This window comes from Fukomys damarensis, unplaced genomic scaffold (assembly GCF_012274545.1).
Source record: "Fukomys damarensis isolate Sample0158 unplaced genomic scaffold, DMR_v1.0_HiC HiC_scaffold_15, whole genome shotgun sequence".
Classification (NCBI taxonomy): Eukaryota; Metazoa; Chordata; class Mammalia; order Rodentia; family Bathyergidae; genus Fukomys; species Fukomys damarensis.
Genome location: NW_022900927.1, coordinates 15,036,151 through 15,054,268, shown reverse-complemented (window position 1 = coordinate 15,054,268; position 18,118 = coordinate 15,036,151). Strand labels below are relative to the sequence as shown.

General features: G+C 36.1%; 1 protein-coding gene across 1 annotated transcript in view; it reads right to left on the bottom strand.

Moving 5' to 3' along the window:
- Positions 1 to 18,118, bottom strand: part of Cpne8 (copine 8) — a 214,695-nt gene that overhangs the window by 155,590 nt on the left and 40,987 nt on the right. Inside the window, exons 5-6 of the mRNA XM_010629775.2 lie at positions 6,807 to 6,910; positions 364 to 403 (exon numbers count right to left, since the gene is read on the bottom strand). Of these exons, the coding sequence (XP_010628077.1) occupies positions 364 to 403; positions 6,807 to 6,910 (144 nt within the window). The remainder of the gene's footprint in view (positions 1 to 363; positions 404 to 6,806; positions 6,911 to 18,118) is intronic.

Below are 18,118 nucleotides of genomic sequence, written 5' to 3'. Positions count from 1 at the left end.
ACAAAAAAAAAAAAAAAAAAAAAAAAAATTCACTCTGCCTACACCCAAGAATTTTCCATTCTCTCAGAAGTGAAGCCTTCCAAAATGACATGGCCTAAGTCATCTTGCTTAATCTAATCCAGTTTAAAACAAGAAACTGTCTTAAATTCTTAAATATTTAACATATAAAGTAAAAAAGATTATTCCACTTATTGAAGGTAAATTTCTTTTTATATTCACTTCCCAAATGTGTAGGACTTTTCAAAAATGTTATTTTCTACTTCAGTCATATTACATGTAAAATTATAAAAAATGACTTTAATATTGATAAATCAGCATAAATAGTAACAAAGTAAAATTATCATTAAAAACATATGAACTTACATGTTTGGACAAGTTGGGACTCTTTGAATCAACATCATACCTGAAAAATGAGATATAAAATTCTAATTATTTTCACAAATAAAGCTAGAGAAAAATATCAATATTTTCCAAAGCACATATACGTAAAAATGAATTTTTAAAAATACCCATTGGGAGAAAAACCTAGCAAATGTAGAGTTTTTACATAATCTGTTGCTTTTATGCTGATGCATTTTCCTTGGTCCTTTTATTTCAACATATCCTACTATTTTTACAATCATCAATTCTACTGTTTCAGATGCATAAATAAATGCATCTTGATGATGAAAGAGTAGGATCTTAGTATTACTCAAGTGACTGCAAAATTTCCCCAAAACTGAACTTCCTCTTCTCTGGATATCAATAAAAATAAAATAGGCCCTGGTAACATGGTATACATTGTCATTGTTTCTTAAAATCTTAAACACTACCATTTAATGTTGAAAACCAGCCGAGTAATAAACTATTTGTTCTTAATTACAGTTCTTGGGGAAACTGTACTTTTTGGAAACAGTTGGTACTGACAATAAATTATCTCCTGGAAAGATTCTGGGACATCATCATCCACTCTCACTTTAGCACGTTGTTTTCAAAAGTCTGTAGAAACAGAATGATCACTTAGTGTCTAAATAACCTGTATACCAGGCATGTCTAACATGAAAATATATGTACTGGCTCCAGTCTTTCTCCCAAATCATCTCCCTACCACATTCCTGGTGTAACTCTTCCTACCAAAACTTAATTGTCTTTTTTTAAAGGGTAATTAAACTCTTCTCACTCATATAACAAGAATGTTTTCACCATGAAACATAGCATCTCAATCAAAAAATCTGGAGTTCACCAAGGGAGCTGATGTTGGGCAAAAGCATGCTATCTCCCTGAGAAAAGAATGCTTCCTGCAAACTAGCTTTAAAATTATATGATGCAAATACCTGGGTAGAAGAATCACAAAAGCTCCATCCTTCACACCAGGGCATTCAGATCACTTTCAACACTTAGAGCCTAGAATCTTTTTTTTTTTTTTTCCTGAAACTGGGGATTGAACTCAGGACATTGCACTTATGAGACAGGTGCAGCCCCACTGAGCTACATCCCTAGCCCAATAACCTAGAATTTTAAATCAGCAAAATGCCAACAGCCACTGAAAACCTACAGATATTATGAAAAAAAAAAAAGTTCCTTTCCAAAAAATTTTGCTTATTCAAGATCATTTCTTTTTTTAAGAGGTAACATTGAAATTAGAAAATGGGCTGGCTGCTTCTCACAAGTTAACCCCAGAGAATATCTGAAAGTGGAAGACAGAATACATGCAAACCAGAAGCTCAGGAGTCCCATCCTCCCAGGAAGGTATACCCCAGTGTGCCTAAATTTACTAATCAGAAGTCTATAAAAAAAACTCTGTCCTGACACTGAAACTTTTATTACCAGAGAAATGAATTGGCCATTATCTGGTTTGTATGGAATTTAAACGCTATGCTTTCCATTAGAGAGGAACAGATGTTGGTGGAAATTAGTTCTGTATTTCTGGAAGAGCAAATATCATCCAAAGTGAAAAACATAAAATGTTAAGTAACTATGCCTGCCTAGCTCAGAACTACCAAGCAGTCACAGACCTGAGTTTCAAACCAGTCCAGGCCTTGCAATCAGCACAGTATTCAGAAGATGAGGGATTATTCTATCCTTGTCTAGGGGCAAGAGGGAGGTTCTTTCCATTCCCCAGAGCCAACTGAGGGGTAGCCTCAGAATCTGGGGTGGCTGTGAGAAGTGAAGGACAAGATGTGGTTCCCCAGACAGGAACAAACACGCCTGCAAGTGTACCCTGAGGCTGCTGGTGGAAAAGCATGACCCATGAGGGTTCTGAGCAACGTGGCACTTCCTTTGGGGAACCTCTTTCACAATAAAAGATAAGCAGGACGCTTAACATGTCAAAGTTGGAAACTGGCACTGAAAAGAAGCCACAATTTCCCAGACAGTAGAAGACTCACATCTCTGCCATGAACACTTCCCACTTTACTCTTTTCTCTGCAGCACATAGCTGGGATAATAGCTTCAACCAGAAGAGAAGAAGAGAGCTCTGAATTCCATTTAAAACATTAAAGTTTTAAAGTGAAGGATGTTGGGCATGGTGGCACACACCTATAATCTCAGCGCTCTGGGAGGCCAACACAACTGTGAGTTGGGGCCCAGCCTAAACAACTTACCAACTTATCAAGACCCCATCTCAAAGTAACAAATAAAAATTTAAAAAGTAAAAACAGAAAAGGACTGATGATGTAGATCAGTGCAAAAACACTGGGTTCAATTCCCATTATAGCAAAATAGATGGATGAATGGATAAATAGATAGATAGAAAGAATAGATAGATAAAGGTTACTCAAAAACTAATGCAAAGAGAAGGTTCTAATAAACACAAGGGACTGGAAGTACAGGACACAAAGCCTTGATATTGTCAAGAGAACCTTTAACCAATGGTAAAAACCAGGATTGACATACTGGCACAATTACTAAGAGGAATAAAATGGCTTATTTTTCCCTAACGTATTAAAATAATTCAAAAACAGGTTATAAACACCTTACATATTTCATGATTATCACTATTTGATTTATGAAGGAAGAAAATAATTTGCCAGGGTAAGTCAAGTCTACACTCATAAATTCCTTTTTCTTGTATTGGTCTTCGTGGAAAAATGAGAGGAGAGGGTTCGACTTCACCTTTACCACTGTCCAGCAAATATCCATAGCGATATGGTACCCACACTTCTTGCTCAAAAACATTTTGGTACAGCTATTCTATCAGTAATAAGATTTTCAACAGACAAAAAAGTGAATTCATTATATTATCAGTGTGATAATTATAATTCTTAAATGCCAAGTTTTTGACTTCATGATATATCCACAGCACAATGAAGAGTACATCTTTAAAATAAGCGCAAACTACATCAAAAAACAGAATTTTAACATGCAAAACTGATAAATCAATATTAAAAACATATCACAGACATATCCCAATAAAAATAGTAAAAATTACCGTAACTTAATCAGAACCAGTAAATTTTGGATCAGTGGTACCAAGAATATAATCAACGTCTCCCCTGCCCCATCAATCTTCCTTCTGAGCCTGAAGTAAATAATATTTCTGAAAGCCATCTTTTAAATCTTTCAAAGTATCCATTGCTTAGACAGTATACTTCCAAATCTTTATCATTTTTTAATTCTGTAAGATCCAAAGACATCAACTAAACCCAAAGCAATTTAGAAAACGATTTGCCTCTATCTGTTGGCCAAATTATATTGGTGATTTTTAGGATGGCTGTACCATCAAGGGGCTAAGTCTCTCTCATATGCTGAAGTCTTTGCAGTAGTTCTTTGGGAGATGGGGGTTACTTTATCATTTTTATTTTCCAAATTTTCTACAATGAACATACACTGAATTATTTCAAGGAACAATACATCACTAAGATAAATTATACATCTATATATATATATATATATACACACACACACACATACATATACACACACATACTATCAAAGTGAACTATCAAACTATTTCCATACTTATTGCACTTATATGCTAAAAAAATCACAATGTAAAACACATACCTATAAAAAAAAATCACAAGGGAAATAGATAAATAAAGGCTGCTATAAGTTAAAAGTATGATGTGAGAATTTCCAGTAAGTGGAAAGTCAAAAGGGTTCAATCAAAGCCATATCAAAGTACTACATGAACTAAGGAATGTACTTGCTTCTCATGATAACTGTCTACAGGTTAACCCTTCTAGCTCTACTTGTTTAAATTTTTCAGAGATCACATAACATTAAGATGTTATTTGAATGAAATTTCTGAAATTAAACAAAGGTACACTGAAAGCTATTTAATTCTGTTTTGTAATATGCTTTCACAGTTTGAACATTTGGTGCATTCTGTGAGAATTACTATACTTTCTGGGATGCTAAAGATGTGCAAACATTTCAATTTACCTCTACTAATTTCTGTCACTTTTTATTTCCTTGACACACTGAGATAAATCCTCCTAGAAGAGCCATGACACTGATCATCAGTGAGGAATGATGAGCAGAATGAGAACCGAGATGCCAGGACAGGAGGGCCAAAATGAGACAGCAGAAAAGCACTACAGGTAAGCAAAGTCACTGGGCAGGAGGTACACACAGTCACCTGTCGGTGACACAGCCATTCAGCAACCAAAAAAAATAGTGTTTAGAAATGGTCCTGAATGTTAAAGCCAACAAGCGGAGTTCTGGGAAGTAAAAAAGCTCATAGATGGTTTCAAAGATTTAGAAAAAGACAATGGGTGGTCTTGCGCATGTCCTTTTATCTTAAAATTGGACAAATTTATTCTTTGAAAACTAAAACATAATTGTACACATACCATTTACAAAAGATTTGCATACAAGGTACCTAAGGCAGGATTACATGTAACAGAAAAAAATAAAAACCTGTGAGATTATCCATATTTAAATTATACTTCTGTCAAACAATGAAAATTATGAGGCCTTTAAAATCAGTGACTTGAAAAAAATTAATGAGTTATACGTATGGCCAGTGGTAAAAAACACTATTTTTAAAATATAAGACACAGGGAAATATATTTACTGTAATTCATATATATTTATGTTTAAAGAAATATATATGGAAAATATATTTACATATATATATGTGTGTGTATGTGTGTGTGTGTGTGTGTGTGTGTGTGTGTGTATATATATATATATATGGACAGACAGAGACAGAGAGAGGAAAAGACTGGCCAGTGTATACACTGAATCATTTGCAGTTTTTTTTTTTAAATGGATATAACAGAACTTTCACTTTATAAATAGTTCTGTCCCTTAAAGTCTATAATAAATATTGATTGCTTTAAAATGAAAGAAAATAACACAGATGAGTAAGAAAGGGAGAGAGAAAAAAGGCAAACAGAACAAGGAGTGGCTGCTTTCAGGATAAAAACTGAGAGTAAAGGGGAAAATTTAAGAGGGGGCTGTGACAACGGGGAGAAAGAAAATTCATAACAACAGTTGCTCTGAAGGCACGAACAGGACCACATTAGGTCACTCTGTACATGACACAGGACTGCTTCTGAGTAACAGTGCCACATGCAGCTTCCAAGATAAACATGGTCAGAAAGCCATTACATCCTACTTCCGCTCTTCTACTCAGAACCGCCTCATTTTTATTACTTGAAAAGAAGTTTCTAAGAAATAAAAACCGAATGTAAGCAAAATAAAGTTAGTTTGATGAATGATGAATATTTAGCAATCTCAAAGAAAAAGGAACTGTTACAAAATGTTTTCAAATAGAAGCACTGCAGATTATTTTACTGCACTTATTTTAGAGGAAAATGAGAATATTATCAACACTAAAGATGGGGTTTTTTTTTCATTAGGTGTCAAAGTAAGACTTTTTCAAGTAAAACACTGATAGCTTGTTTTACTACAAAAGTATTTATAAATTGTGATAAAACAGTATACTAAATTTTTTAGCTACTTAAAATAAGGCATTTGTGGGCCAGCATTTAGCTCAGTAGTTCTGCCACCTTCCTCACAAGCGCAAGGTCCCGAGTTCGATCCCCAGTAGCGAGAAAGAAAGAAAGGGGGGCAGGGGGAAGAAAGTCATTTGTCTTCCTCAAAACGTGGGCTTCATAAACATTCTTTAATTATTTTGATATATTAAGCAAATACAACATTATTTTTCCCCTCTACCTAGTAGATTTCCATTACTTCAGTAATCACCAGTTTCCCTTCATGGAACAAAATCTGTAACAGTATCTTATAAACAAACCAATTCCAGGTTATGGATAGAAAGTTCAACTTGACAATACTACTTTAACATCCTTGATTCAGCATAAAATAAGAAGAGTATTCAAAATATTAAAAACACTAGCTATGTCATTCTGGATTTTAAAAATATGAGGCCATCAAGAGGTAACAGGAAGCCAGAGACATGTTCTATTCCCAGGAGCTTCAGAAAGAAACTTAATGATCTGAAAGACACTCAGTGTCATATTCTACAGTATACACACAACCTTCAAGGGATCCCCTCAGTGCAGGGTGGCTTGAAAGGATGTCCATATTTATTTGTTTGTTTTTGGTACCAGGGATTAAACTCGGGACCTTGTGTTTGCAAGTCAGGCAGTGGCACCACTGAGCTAAATCCCCGGCCTAAGGATGTCCATATTTATTGCCCAGCATGTTCAGTTCTTTATTTAACAAACATACGAGCCCAAACCCTACCAATTGCAGAGTTCTGGGGATCGAGCCAGCTCCACACTCTGAGAAAAATAAATCTGCTTTCCTACCAGTCATCGAATAAGGATTCAGTGCAAGCATAGAAAATAAACTCATTTTACTAAAACTGTCTTTAATCATCAATGGCAAAAACTGCAAGTTTTGGTAGAACTTACAAGTCAAAACGAAGATTCTCTCTTTCTTCAAAAAAATAGTCCAGGATAAATTTTCTCACAAAATCAGGATTTAAAGTATTATCAATCACTTCAGTTCTTCCAAACTATTGAGAGAGGGGAAAAAAGACAAAGAGGTTTTCAAGAGCCTTCTAATGATTATTATAAATATAACACAGCATTAATGTAGTGCCTTCAATTGTAAATAATAAATATCCAAATAACTTGATCAAATAAAGCCTTTTAGAAAAAACATTTGGAGATCAAACCTTCATTGCTATTCATGCAGAAAATGTGCCATGAATTCATTCAAAAATCAGGTTCTCAAAATTCATATCACAAGGTATAAGATGTTCTCCCCTCTTCTCCTTACATGAAGGCCAAATCCCTTTCTTAAAGGAAGTTATTTGCAAATTAAATTTAAATTTTTTACAAATTACTTTCCTAACCTTATGTATAAGGAAGCAAGGCAATACATATTGTCAATTTGAGGGGTCAAATATCTATAACTCTCGTCCTTAATTTTTATAGAAACGGACCTTCACACCATACAGTTGAAGCATTATGTTTGTCGGACAACTGTCTTGCAATCTATTCCGCATTTATGGGGCAACAATCAGTTATTTTTGTTTCATTTTGTTTTTGTTCCTATAGTATCTATCAGCTAAAATGAGACCAAATTTACCTGAATTTTTTAAAGATATATGTCATAGCTTGGCTTAGAAAAACATCAGTTTCCTCACCTTAGAGCAAGCGGAAAACAGTGAAAAAAGTTTTTTGATCTGTTCTCCTTTCACAGTAAAGAAAAGCCATCAGACTCTACTCCTAACGACAGCAGATAAACTATATATCTTTTTGTTCTTGGCTATATTCTTTCCCCTCTAACTACCATGGAATTCTAATGAGAGTTTTAACTTTATCTCTGAATAAAATTATGCAATCAAGCACACTGTCTTATCAGAGAACCAACTATTATTGAGGTTTAAGGAAATACTATCTTTTTAATAGGAAAAAAGAAGAATGGTGTTAATACATTAAAATGTGAAGGTCATAAGCATTCTTAAATTTTGTTACTAAGTCTATGGTACAAAATCTTGATGACAGAATTTAACAGAACTATTTCCAACTAATCACCCAAAAGAACTAATTTTCAGCCACTGATGCCACTGAACAATATTTTTTTATCACAAACCAACATTGTACAAAATAGTTAATTTAACATTTCACAAATAATACCTAAATGGCCAAATAATATTACTAATTATGCTAGCACTTTACTGAGTACTTAATTCTAAGTGCATTTCCTCCATTACTTTGTCTTTACAATAACACTACACGCTAAGTATGAGTAACCTCATTTTATAAATGACAATATTGAGGCAGAGGTTATCAAGACCAGTGACTTGGGGGACAAAAATCTACACTCTTTCTAGGGTTCTCCTCCAAGCATAGAACATATTAGGTTCTGTAGAATATTATGCAATAAGTCCTATCTGTGGTTTCTGATTTCAAGGGGACAGGAACAAGAGGATCTATCTATAAAACCCCTGACCGGCACTGCAGACATCTTGACAATAGGACAGAGGTCAAGCTGTGAGTGTGAAGCAGGGGTCTCCTGGGCTCACCCAGCCTTCTCACTGCCAGGAGGCACAGAGTACCAAACTGGTAAGCGCACTACCCTCTTAAATGAACACTCAGTCAGTACCATATTCCTCAGCACCCAAATCCCTCGTGTGGACTTTAACCCAAACCCACACTTTGAGGGAAATTTGGAAATAAGAGTGAAAAACACCCCAAGGAATTGGAGCAAGCAGTTCCCCGGGGCAACAAGCCATTAATGCTCCAGGAAATTGGTTTCTTATGGACACGGATCAGTCAGCAATAAGGATGGCTGAATGCACTCTGCTACTTCTAGTGAAGATTAATACGCAACCCTTAGTCTTGGTTTTTACTAATCATCTATAAATTATGACTATATCCATTCTGAGATAGGGGATATGGCATGGCTAAGACTGGCTGGGAAGAAAGGCCTGGTGAGAACCTAGAATCTGCACAGCACTGCCTCTCACGACCTGCATATAAACCTGTCACAGACTCCCATGAGGTGTGAACAACATAAAAGGCCAATTGCCACAAAGAACCCAGTATCGTGTCCCTTCACGACAGACTGCCCCTTGTCTCCCAGACCCTGGATGTACTTTGATTTTTGGTTTTAATTTTTTCCTCTCCTTTGTTTTGTCCAGGAACTCTGCAGAGACAGCTTCTCCCTCAACCCTCACTCTTCAAATAAACTTTTAGTTTTCCTTCTTCAATTCTTTGTTCAACACAAGAAGGACCTGGAGCTGAGAGAACACTCCAAAAAAAAAAAAGCACAAAACAAAACAAAAAACTCATAACATTTTACTGGTGAGCTATTTCTAAAAAAAGCTACTCAATAACAAGTTCAGTACATCTTCTGCCACATAACCCTGAAATTCCAACTGAGGATACCACCAGTGACCTATCATACAGCTAATCCAGAAGTCACTCTTTGGCCTTCTCAGTAGCAGCATATGATATAGCTCTTTACCCTTTCTAAAGCACTCTTTTTCAGAACCACATTCCCTCATGTTCCTCTCCTACTTAGATTCTCAACTTTAAATTTGTCATTACAAGAGCACAATTCTAGCCTGTCTTCATCTCACCACTATCACTTTTAGGTGTGTTATCTATTCCTGCTATGATCTAAATGTGCCCTCTCCAAAATTCAAGGACACTGTTATGATATGGAGGTGACTGAGCCACTAGGGCTCTTCTCCTATGAATGGGAGTATGCCCCTTATAAAAGATACTGCAACCTGAGTCCTTATATGATTTGCCTTTCACCTCTTGCTAAGTGAGGGCAAAAAGACCCTTACCAGGATACCAGCACCTTGATATATTGGACTCCCAGGCTCCAGGGAGAAAATATTTCTGTTCTTTATAAATTACTTAGTCTTAGATATTCTGTTACATAAGCACAATCAAACTAAGACAATTCCTCTGGCTTTACATCCCATCTACATAACTTTCGAACCTGTATCATCAGCTGTAACTCACCAGAGTACAGACTCTTGCATGCAACTGTTGTCTTGACTCACACATGTGATTGTACTACAGGCCCCTCAAAATGATATCCACACATAAACCATTTATTTTATGCCACTGCTACCTCTATGCAGGTACTTACTCTGTTTGCCTCCTGCCAATAAGTGATGCAACTTTCCACTTGATTCCTCAGACCATAATGGATGGAGTCACCCATGCCAACTGGTTCATTGCTTCCTACTAAACTGTCAATTCTAATTAAAAAACGTATCTCACAACTGCCCAGTACTCTATAATCGCCTATCATCTTACATTTATACTTTTCGTATTTCTTGTAGAATACTCCAAGGGCTTTCGAACTTATATCCATTTGTTTTGCCTCCAATTAATCCTCTGCACACCATGCAGAGTAATCTTTGAAAGAGTATGTATCAACAACCTAAAAAAATTTAATGGCTACTCTGTATTTAGAAGGTGATCTGTTTGGTCTACAGGTCTGGCTTCTATCTTCCTCTCTAAACTCATTATGGACAGCACCTTCTCTTTTTCATAACACCAGATCTCTGGGCTTCTTTTAACATGAAACCTTTCCAACCTCTGGACATTGCACCTGCTCTTTCTCCTTCCTAGAATGTGATTAAGCTCATCACTACTCGGCTAACTCCGATTTTAAACCTCTGCTTATGGTATCATCCCAGCTCTACACTTCAACAGTTGATCCTACACTCGCAATTACTCTCATAGCACTTTCTCCCTCCTTCATAATTTGGAATTATGCCTCTATATGTTTATGTTTCTCTCGATAGGTAGTAAGTTCCATGAAGGCACAGGATAAATATATCTATTTGATTTGCTTTTGTACAAAAATGAACAAATAGATCACTAAGAGGGATTGGTAAGATATTGTTCTGAGGGGGAAAAAAATCAATGTATGGTATAATAACAGTTTCGATTAAACTTTAAAGTGTATACACACAGTAGAAAACATGCTGGAATGCTGTAATTATCCTCTATTTATATTATGCATTTATGAAGTTTTTCTAATTTTCTAATGTCTTAGAAAAAAGGTAAGTTTTATCTTGAAAATCAGAAACAAAAAAAATGTAAGACATTTAAGAAGTGTTCCTGTCTTTAATTATGAGTGAAAACTGGAAATAAGAAATCCACAAATACATTATGACTAGAACAGCTCATGGGAAATACATGGGTTCTTTCCCAGAGGCTAGAACATATTAAATATCAACCAGGTGATTAATCTTTCCTATTTGAAATAAAATTTAGGTCTTAGCTAATTTTTATCCTAATTTAAATTTTCTAATTCTTTGAAAACTGTGTAGTTGCATAGAATCCCATGCATATCAGAGAGGCTTAAATTTTTGAGGAAAGACAATTATTAAAAATATGTGTGACAGTACATACCCAGACGTAGCTACATTTGAAAGAATTATAACTTGTGCCCTAAAAGTATCATTCTGAATATCAACAATTCTAGATGATGAGAAGTATCTATAAGCCTTACTATAACAATCTCTGGCACAATAAACACGAACCAAGATGTGGCACATTGAGGACTTGTACACAATGATACAGTATTAAGTTTTCCTTGTCTCATAATTAGGAAGCTATTCTTTTATTCACCAAGCGCGACAGTTTTAAATTGTCTGAAAAAATGTGCAAACTTTAGATCCAACTAAAATACAAAATTTTATTCATTGTAAAACTCTAAACAAAAAAATACAAAACAATTCACAATCAAGTCTTTGAACATTTCCCTTTGTTTTATGCTTGAGCTAATTAGATAAATACCCAGTTTTCCAATTTAAGAACAAATGTTGCAGAAAATGATAAAGGTGAAAACATTCCTGATTTCTAAATTAACTGTTAACACTGCTTCAGAGCAGCAACACTGGAAAGAACATTCAGTAATCCATCTATTCCTGGCATTATTAAGTCTATGAGCTCTGCTTGGAGAAAAATGTTCAGAAAGGTCTACTACACTGTGAAGGTGCAACCACCCTGCCTTCAGTCATCAAGGGAAGGGAAGGGATGCAGCTGCAAAGTTATCTGAATGGGGACACACCTTTACCTCAATTGTTATGCTATGCTTAAATCTCAGACAGTGACAGGGGAGCTCACTGCCAAGATTAGACAAGAGAAACAGATACACGTTATAGGACATACAGAATATGAAAACAGAATAATAATATACATTCAATCAGAAACCTCATGTTCATACTATAAATATCCAACCGGCATAAAAGATTTCAGGTGCATAGGCATAGGCACACACACACACACACACACACACACACACACACACACACCATGATGATGTACATTCCCACACATTTCTCCTTAGAAGTTAAATACTCACCAGAGAATCCATGGCCCTCTTTCTTGTAAATCACTATGCAAGATTTTTTTTCATAAATGACAGACCTAAAAAATTCACTTATTTCTCAGACAAGCTGAATATCTGAAGCCTTTACCTACAACATACATTATTATAGATCAACGAGCTGCAGTTATGGATGTAGATACACACGGATACACAGAGAAAGAGAACTGAAGTGAGTTCCTTCTAATATATATATATATTTTTTGTTGTTGTTGTTGTTCTGGGGATTGAACTCGGGACCCTCTGCTTGTGAGGCAGGTGGTGGAACCACTGAGCTAAATCTCTGGCCCCTTCTAATATTCTTGATTAAGATTGTATTTCACATAAAACACTTTCATATGATTTTTGGAATCTTCTATTATTATTTTCAATTTACCTAAATCATTAGGCATCAAAAGGTAATACCTCGATCATCTCTAAGTTTTACAGACAAAATAAGGGCTAAACCTCACCGATGTTTAAATTGTAGCAATTTTAAACCCTGTTTAAAACATCTTATAAAATTAAATCATATTCTTAAAACTCATATTTTAAGGAATTGCCTTTCACACAGCATTGCTCTTACTCCTACAATCAGTGATGTATTTTATCATCTAAGGCAAAAGCTACTGACTCAATCTATAAACGAGTCTGTATTGGGGATTGAGTTAATTATATCACATAACAGCCAGATCTTTACACTGCTTAAATAAATTGCTAAGAGCTGCAGTGTGACGGAAGTTTGTCTCCCAGAGGTTCACGTGCTGGAGGCCTGGGCCCTGGAGTGGCAATGCTGAAGTAGCAGGACCTTTCAGAGCTGAGGTCTAGTGGAAGGAAATGAGGTCAAGGGGCAGCATCGCTTTGGATTCTCATCCTCTCTTGGGAGTGGGTCAGATCTCATTACAATAAATTTGTCCCCACAAAAGAAAAGTACCATTAAAAAAGTGAGCCCTCACCGCTCCCGGTTCTCTTTATTTTAAATTTGTTTCTTAGTATGCTTGTGATACATGATAACCACTTCCACTGTGGGCATGTGGTATATGCAAGTGACACAGCTTAATTCTTTTTCATGTCCTCTTACCTGCTACCTGAATCTCTTGGTCCCCTTCAAATTTTTGGTAGATTTATCTCCCCAATTCCTCTTATCTCCCCCTATCTTCTCATCCTTTTACTTTATGTATACTTCGGATTTCTCCTATGAGAGAAATCTCTTGCTTCCTTACTCACCCACATGCCCTTCTGCATATTGAAGGTTCCCTTGCCACATCTCCGCCACCCAGTATGACAGTCAGAGCACTGCGTTTGAGTTTTTAATCACCACAGTTATGAGCTCAGTACACCTCTTTTTGTTTTAAAGTGCACAGCCATGAAAATTACGTAAAAGTGACACAATACCATCTGAGATTATTTTAATCTTCCCAATTATCTTAAATTACACTATTTTGATTTTAGGTAATTATCTAAATTAAATGGAGGTAATTTAATTTAGATAACTAAATTGTCTAACAGACTTGAAAAACTGTCTGTTGGAGGTAGAGCAAGATGGCAGCTAAGAATCTGTGGCACTCATCCCACCACAGACACACTAGTTTGACAGAATTCATGCATCAATTTACCTTCATAAATACTAGTAAAGCCAGGTAACAAGCCATAGTGTCTGGTTTTTGTGTAATGAAAAGAAAGGCACGAACAAATTGCCATTATTACCATTCCTGCAACTTCAAAGAGACTGAAGTAAGATGCTTCCTGTACTAGATATGAAACACAGCATCGGGCCCATCATGGCAAAATCTAGTGCCAAGCAGAGCCCATGATCCCTGCCCCTACAACTCTATAAGATTTCTGTCCTGACCAGCATTACCTGTGGCTGGACACAGTAGTCTTGGGTCATAAATCCACTTCAGCACCAGGCGGCTCCCAGCAGGGTGGGCCTTCATCCCACCCAGGGCTGTGCCGCCCTTGGTGGGCTTCGGGCTCACTACAACACAGCTTCGTGGAAGTATGGGCTAGCCAATAATGTGACACAGAAGCCTGAGTCGGTCACTCTTCTCAGATTTGGGTGAACTTCTGCAGTTCACAACTATGAGCTGATAATGAACAAGGCATTTTAGTTGATACTGGCCCCAGGGAGATGGACAAACTGCTTGTTTTTTTGTTGCTCGTCTAATTCATGGCTCAAAAACACATCAACTATAGATCTGGGACAACTGTGGGCTTGGATGGCTCCCTAGGGCTGAAACAGCAATACCACACCAACACCAGACCCACAGCAAAATGACTACTGGCACCATCTAACAAAATATAGCCAAAATTTTTGCTCAAAAAAAAAAAGCAGACTGCTTGAATTTCTGGGAAGATATGGATAAACATAGGCAAATTATGAAATCTAGAATAAAAACAAATTTTTCAATGTTCAGATATATTCACATCTTCTCCTAAGAAGAATCAAGAATGTATCTGGGTGTGGTAGCACATGTCTGTAAACCCAGCACTCTGAAAGGATGAGGCAAGAAGATCATGAGGGTAGGCCAACCTGACCACTTAGTAAGACCTTACACCTCAAAGTCTTAAAAAGGGTTTTGGATGTAACTCACTGTTAAAGCCATGTGTTCAATCCCCAGCAATACGCACGCACACACACACACACACACACACACACACACACACACACACCAAGGATGTTCAAAGAATTATGACCTCAAGAAATACAGTACCAGAAGCCAACTAGATAGTAACCAATAAGGGGGCTAATGGTTTGGCTCAGTGGTTCCAATGCCTTCCTTACAAGCACAAGGGCCCAAGTTCAAACCCAGGTACTGCCCCCCAAAAGTAACCAATAAGGGCAAACTCACAGATGAAAAATTTTAAACTGCTATTTTAAGGAAACTAAACAAGCTTCAAAACAAAACAAGTAAATAATTTAGTACTCTAATGGAGAAACTTAGAAATAGTTGCAATTTTTTAAAAATTCAAATGTCTACTTTGAGCTGAAAAGTAGACTGAACAAAATTAAAAATGCAATAGAAGGTATCATTAGAATAAACAGAAGACAGAATTAGTGTGCTCAAAGACAAGATATTTGACATCACAGAAGAAGAAAAAAGAACAAAGAACAAACAGAACTAAAGGAAGCTTATAGGAACTTTGAGACAGCATTAAAAAAACAAATATTCAGGTTATGGGATTCAAGAGGGATTAGAGAATCCCAGAGAGGTAGACAGCTTTTCAAAATGATCATAACATTCTGCCACCCACCCTGCACTTGCAAGTGCAAGGACCCAAGTTCAATCTCTGGTACAAAAAAGAAAAAAAAAACACTAAATAAAAGTAAATGGGGAGGGGAGGAGGGGGGGAAGGGAGGGCAGGGGCAAGGGGAAAAAACGAGAACCAAGACCGGTCATGTGAAAGGTACAGGATCCCAATAATGAATGTAACTGTATTGTATACCTAGATTGTACCAATAAACTCAATAAAAAGCAAAAAAAAAAGTATAATAATTTGTAAAAAAAACAAAAACAAAGAGATCATAACAGAAAAATTTCCAAACAAAGACACATATCCAGTGTATTTGGAAGATCAAAGATCACTGGTCAGATTTTAATTAAACAAGTATATCCCGAGATATATATTAACCAAACTCTCCAAGTTTAAAGACAAACAGAAACTTCACAAAGTTTCAAGAAAAAATAATTAACACACAGGTATCCTAATTCTCTTGAAAGTAGATTTCCCAACAGAAATGTTACAGGGCAGGAGACAGTGGCACAAGATTTTTACAGTAAGGAAGGAAAAAATGTCAACCAAAAATACTACACCTAGATGAAGTATTCTTTAGAAATGAAAGAGAAATAAAGACATTCCTGAAAAACCAAAATCTGAGAATATACCTCTACAGATCTGCCCTAGAAGACAGTCTAGAGAAAGTTCTTCCAGCTGAAAGAGAACTTAACGAGTAAGAAGGAAACAATGAGAATATAAGACATACTAGTAAGATTATAAGAACAAATTCAGATTGCTCTAATATCAAAAAGACAGTACGCAAACATTTATATCATTAGTATGGAGACTAAAAAACAAAATGCTGTAATTTGGACCTTCCCCAGAATCCCACATGTTAAAGGCACTACCAAAAAATGGTGGGATGCTCAGGAGATTGGGACAAGGGAGAGAGATAGGTCATAGGGCACACCTTTAAAGGGAATACTTGGACACCAGTAATGGCTCTCCCTTTGCTTCCTGGCTGCTGTAGGTAAACAGCCCTCCTCAACCATACACTCTCAACATGATAGGTCCAAAGTAACATGGCCAGCTGACCTCTGAAAACCATGAGCCAAAACAAACCTTTTTCCTTGTTAAGTAGATTGTCTCAGGTATTTTATCACAACAACAGAAAGCTGACACAAAAAGAAATATTTAAATAATAACTATATTAATATAATAGGCAAAATAAAAACACAAAATGAATCATTAGCAATTGAAAATGTGGGAAAGAATGAAGTGTAAGTGCAGAGATTTTTACTGCAACATTCTTTTTTCTTGACATTTGTTACACTGCTATCATTGCAAAATAGCTTGTTATTATCAAAATGTGGCTTTTGTAAGCTTCATAGCAACCACAAAGTAAAAGTCTGTAATAGACAAAACAAAAATAATAATCAATGAATCCAAAGACATTAGTAAATCACTTAACCACAAGGAAGACTGTGGAGGGCAGGGGCCAAGGAACTACACACAATAAAACTAGAAAACAAGTTATGAAATAGGTGGAATAAGACATTAACTATTAATAATTACCTTAAATGTAAAAGGATTAAGTTCTTTAAAAAACACAGAGTGGCTTAAAAAAAAACACAAAACTGGGACACCAATAATTGCTTATAGGAATCTCACTTCACCTGAGAATACATACAGCCTGAAAGTGAAGAAATCGAATAAGACATTTCATGCTTATGGAGGCCAAAAGAAAGCAGAATTCGCCATATTCATATTAGATAGAACATATTTTTAACCAGAAGCAATAAAAAGAGACAAAGAATCTCATTATATAATGACTAACAGGTGAACTGAGTGAGAAAAAACAGCAATGCTAAGTAGAAGTGACAGAAAAAACAATGTTTAAATTTTTAAAAATTGTTATACACATTGTCATCAGTCTCCCTCCAAAATGTTTCCCCTTCCTTAAAACACTTATCTCATTATTCTTGCCACTTTATGAAAGCAGTTTTGAAAGCTGTTTTTCAAGAGTGCCTTTAGCTGCACTATCATGAATGCCTACATGTCCTGAATCAGTTCCAAACCTTCATCCTAAATGGTCATTGTCACTTTGGTGAAGAGTTGGAAGTCACATGGAGCCAGATCCAGCAAATAAAGTGGATGAAGCACACCATATTGTTTTTATGAGCCTGCATTTCTGTTGGATGGCACTCAGCAGCAACATTCCCCACATTCATGACCAAATCACATAAAGACGGAAAATACCCTCAAAAGAGGACTTCCGGAACTTCTTAAGAAAGTCACAAGAATGATGAGATAAGTTTGTCTGAAGCGAGGTGGAGTATTTTGAAAAGGATTAATGGCAATGTGTCTTTTATGATCATACGTTTTTTAATTTTAGACATTCTATGTGTATTCTGATAACCTCTTTATATACATTCTAACCAATATCAGAGCAGTATCTAAAACAAATATCAATAAATCTAAGGTGAGAGATAGGCTCCAACACGATAATGATCCAGGAATTTAACACCCAACTTATAGCAATAGATAGATCAGACAGGAAAACCACAAGGAAAGGAGAAGAGTTAAATTATGCCCTAGATGGCCAGGGATTTAGCTCAATGATTCCACCATCTGCCTTGAAAGCACAAGGTCC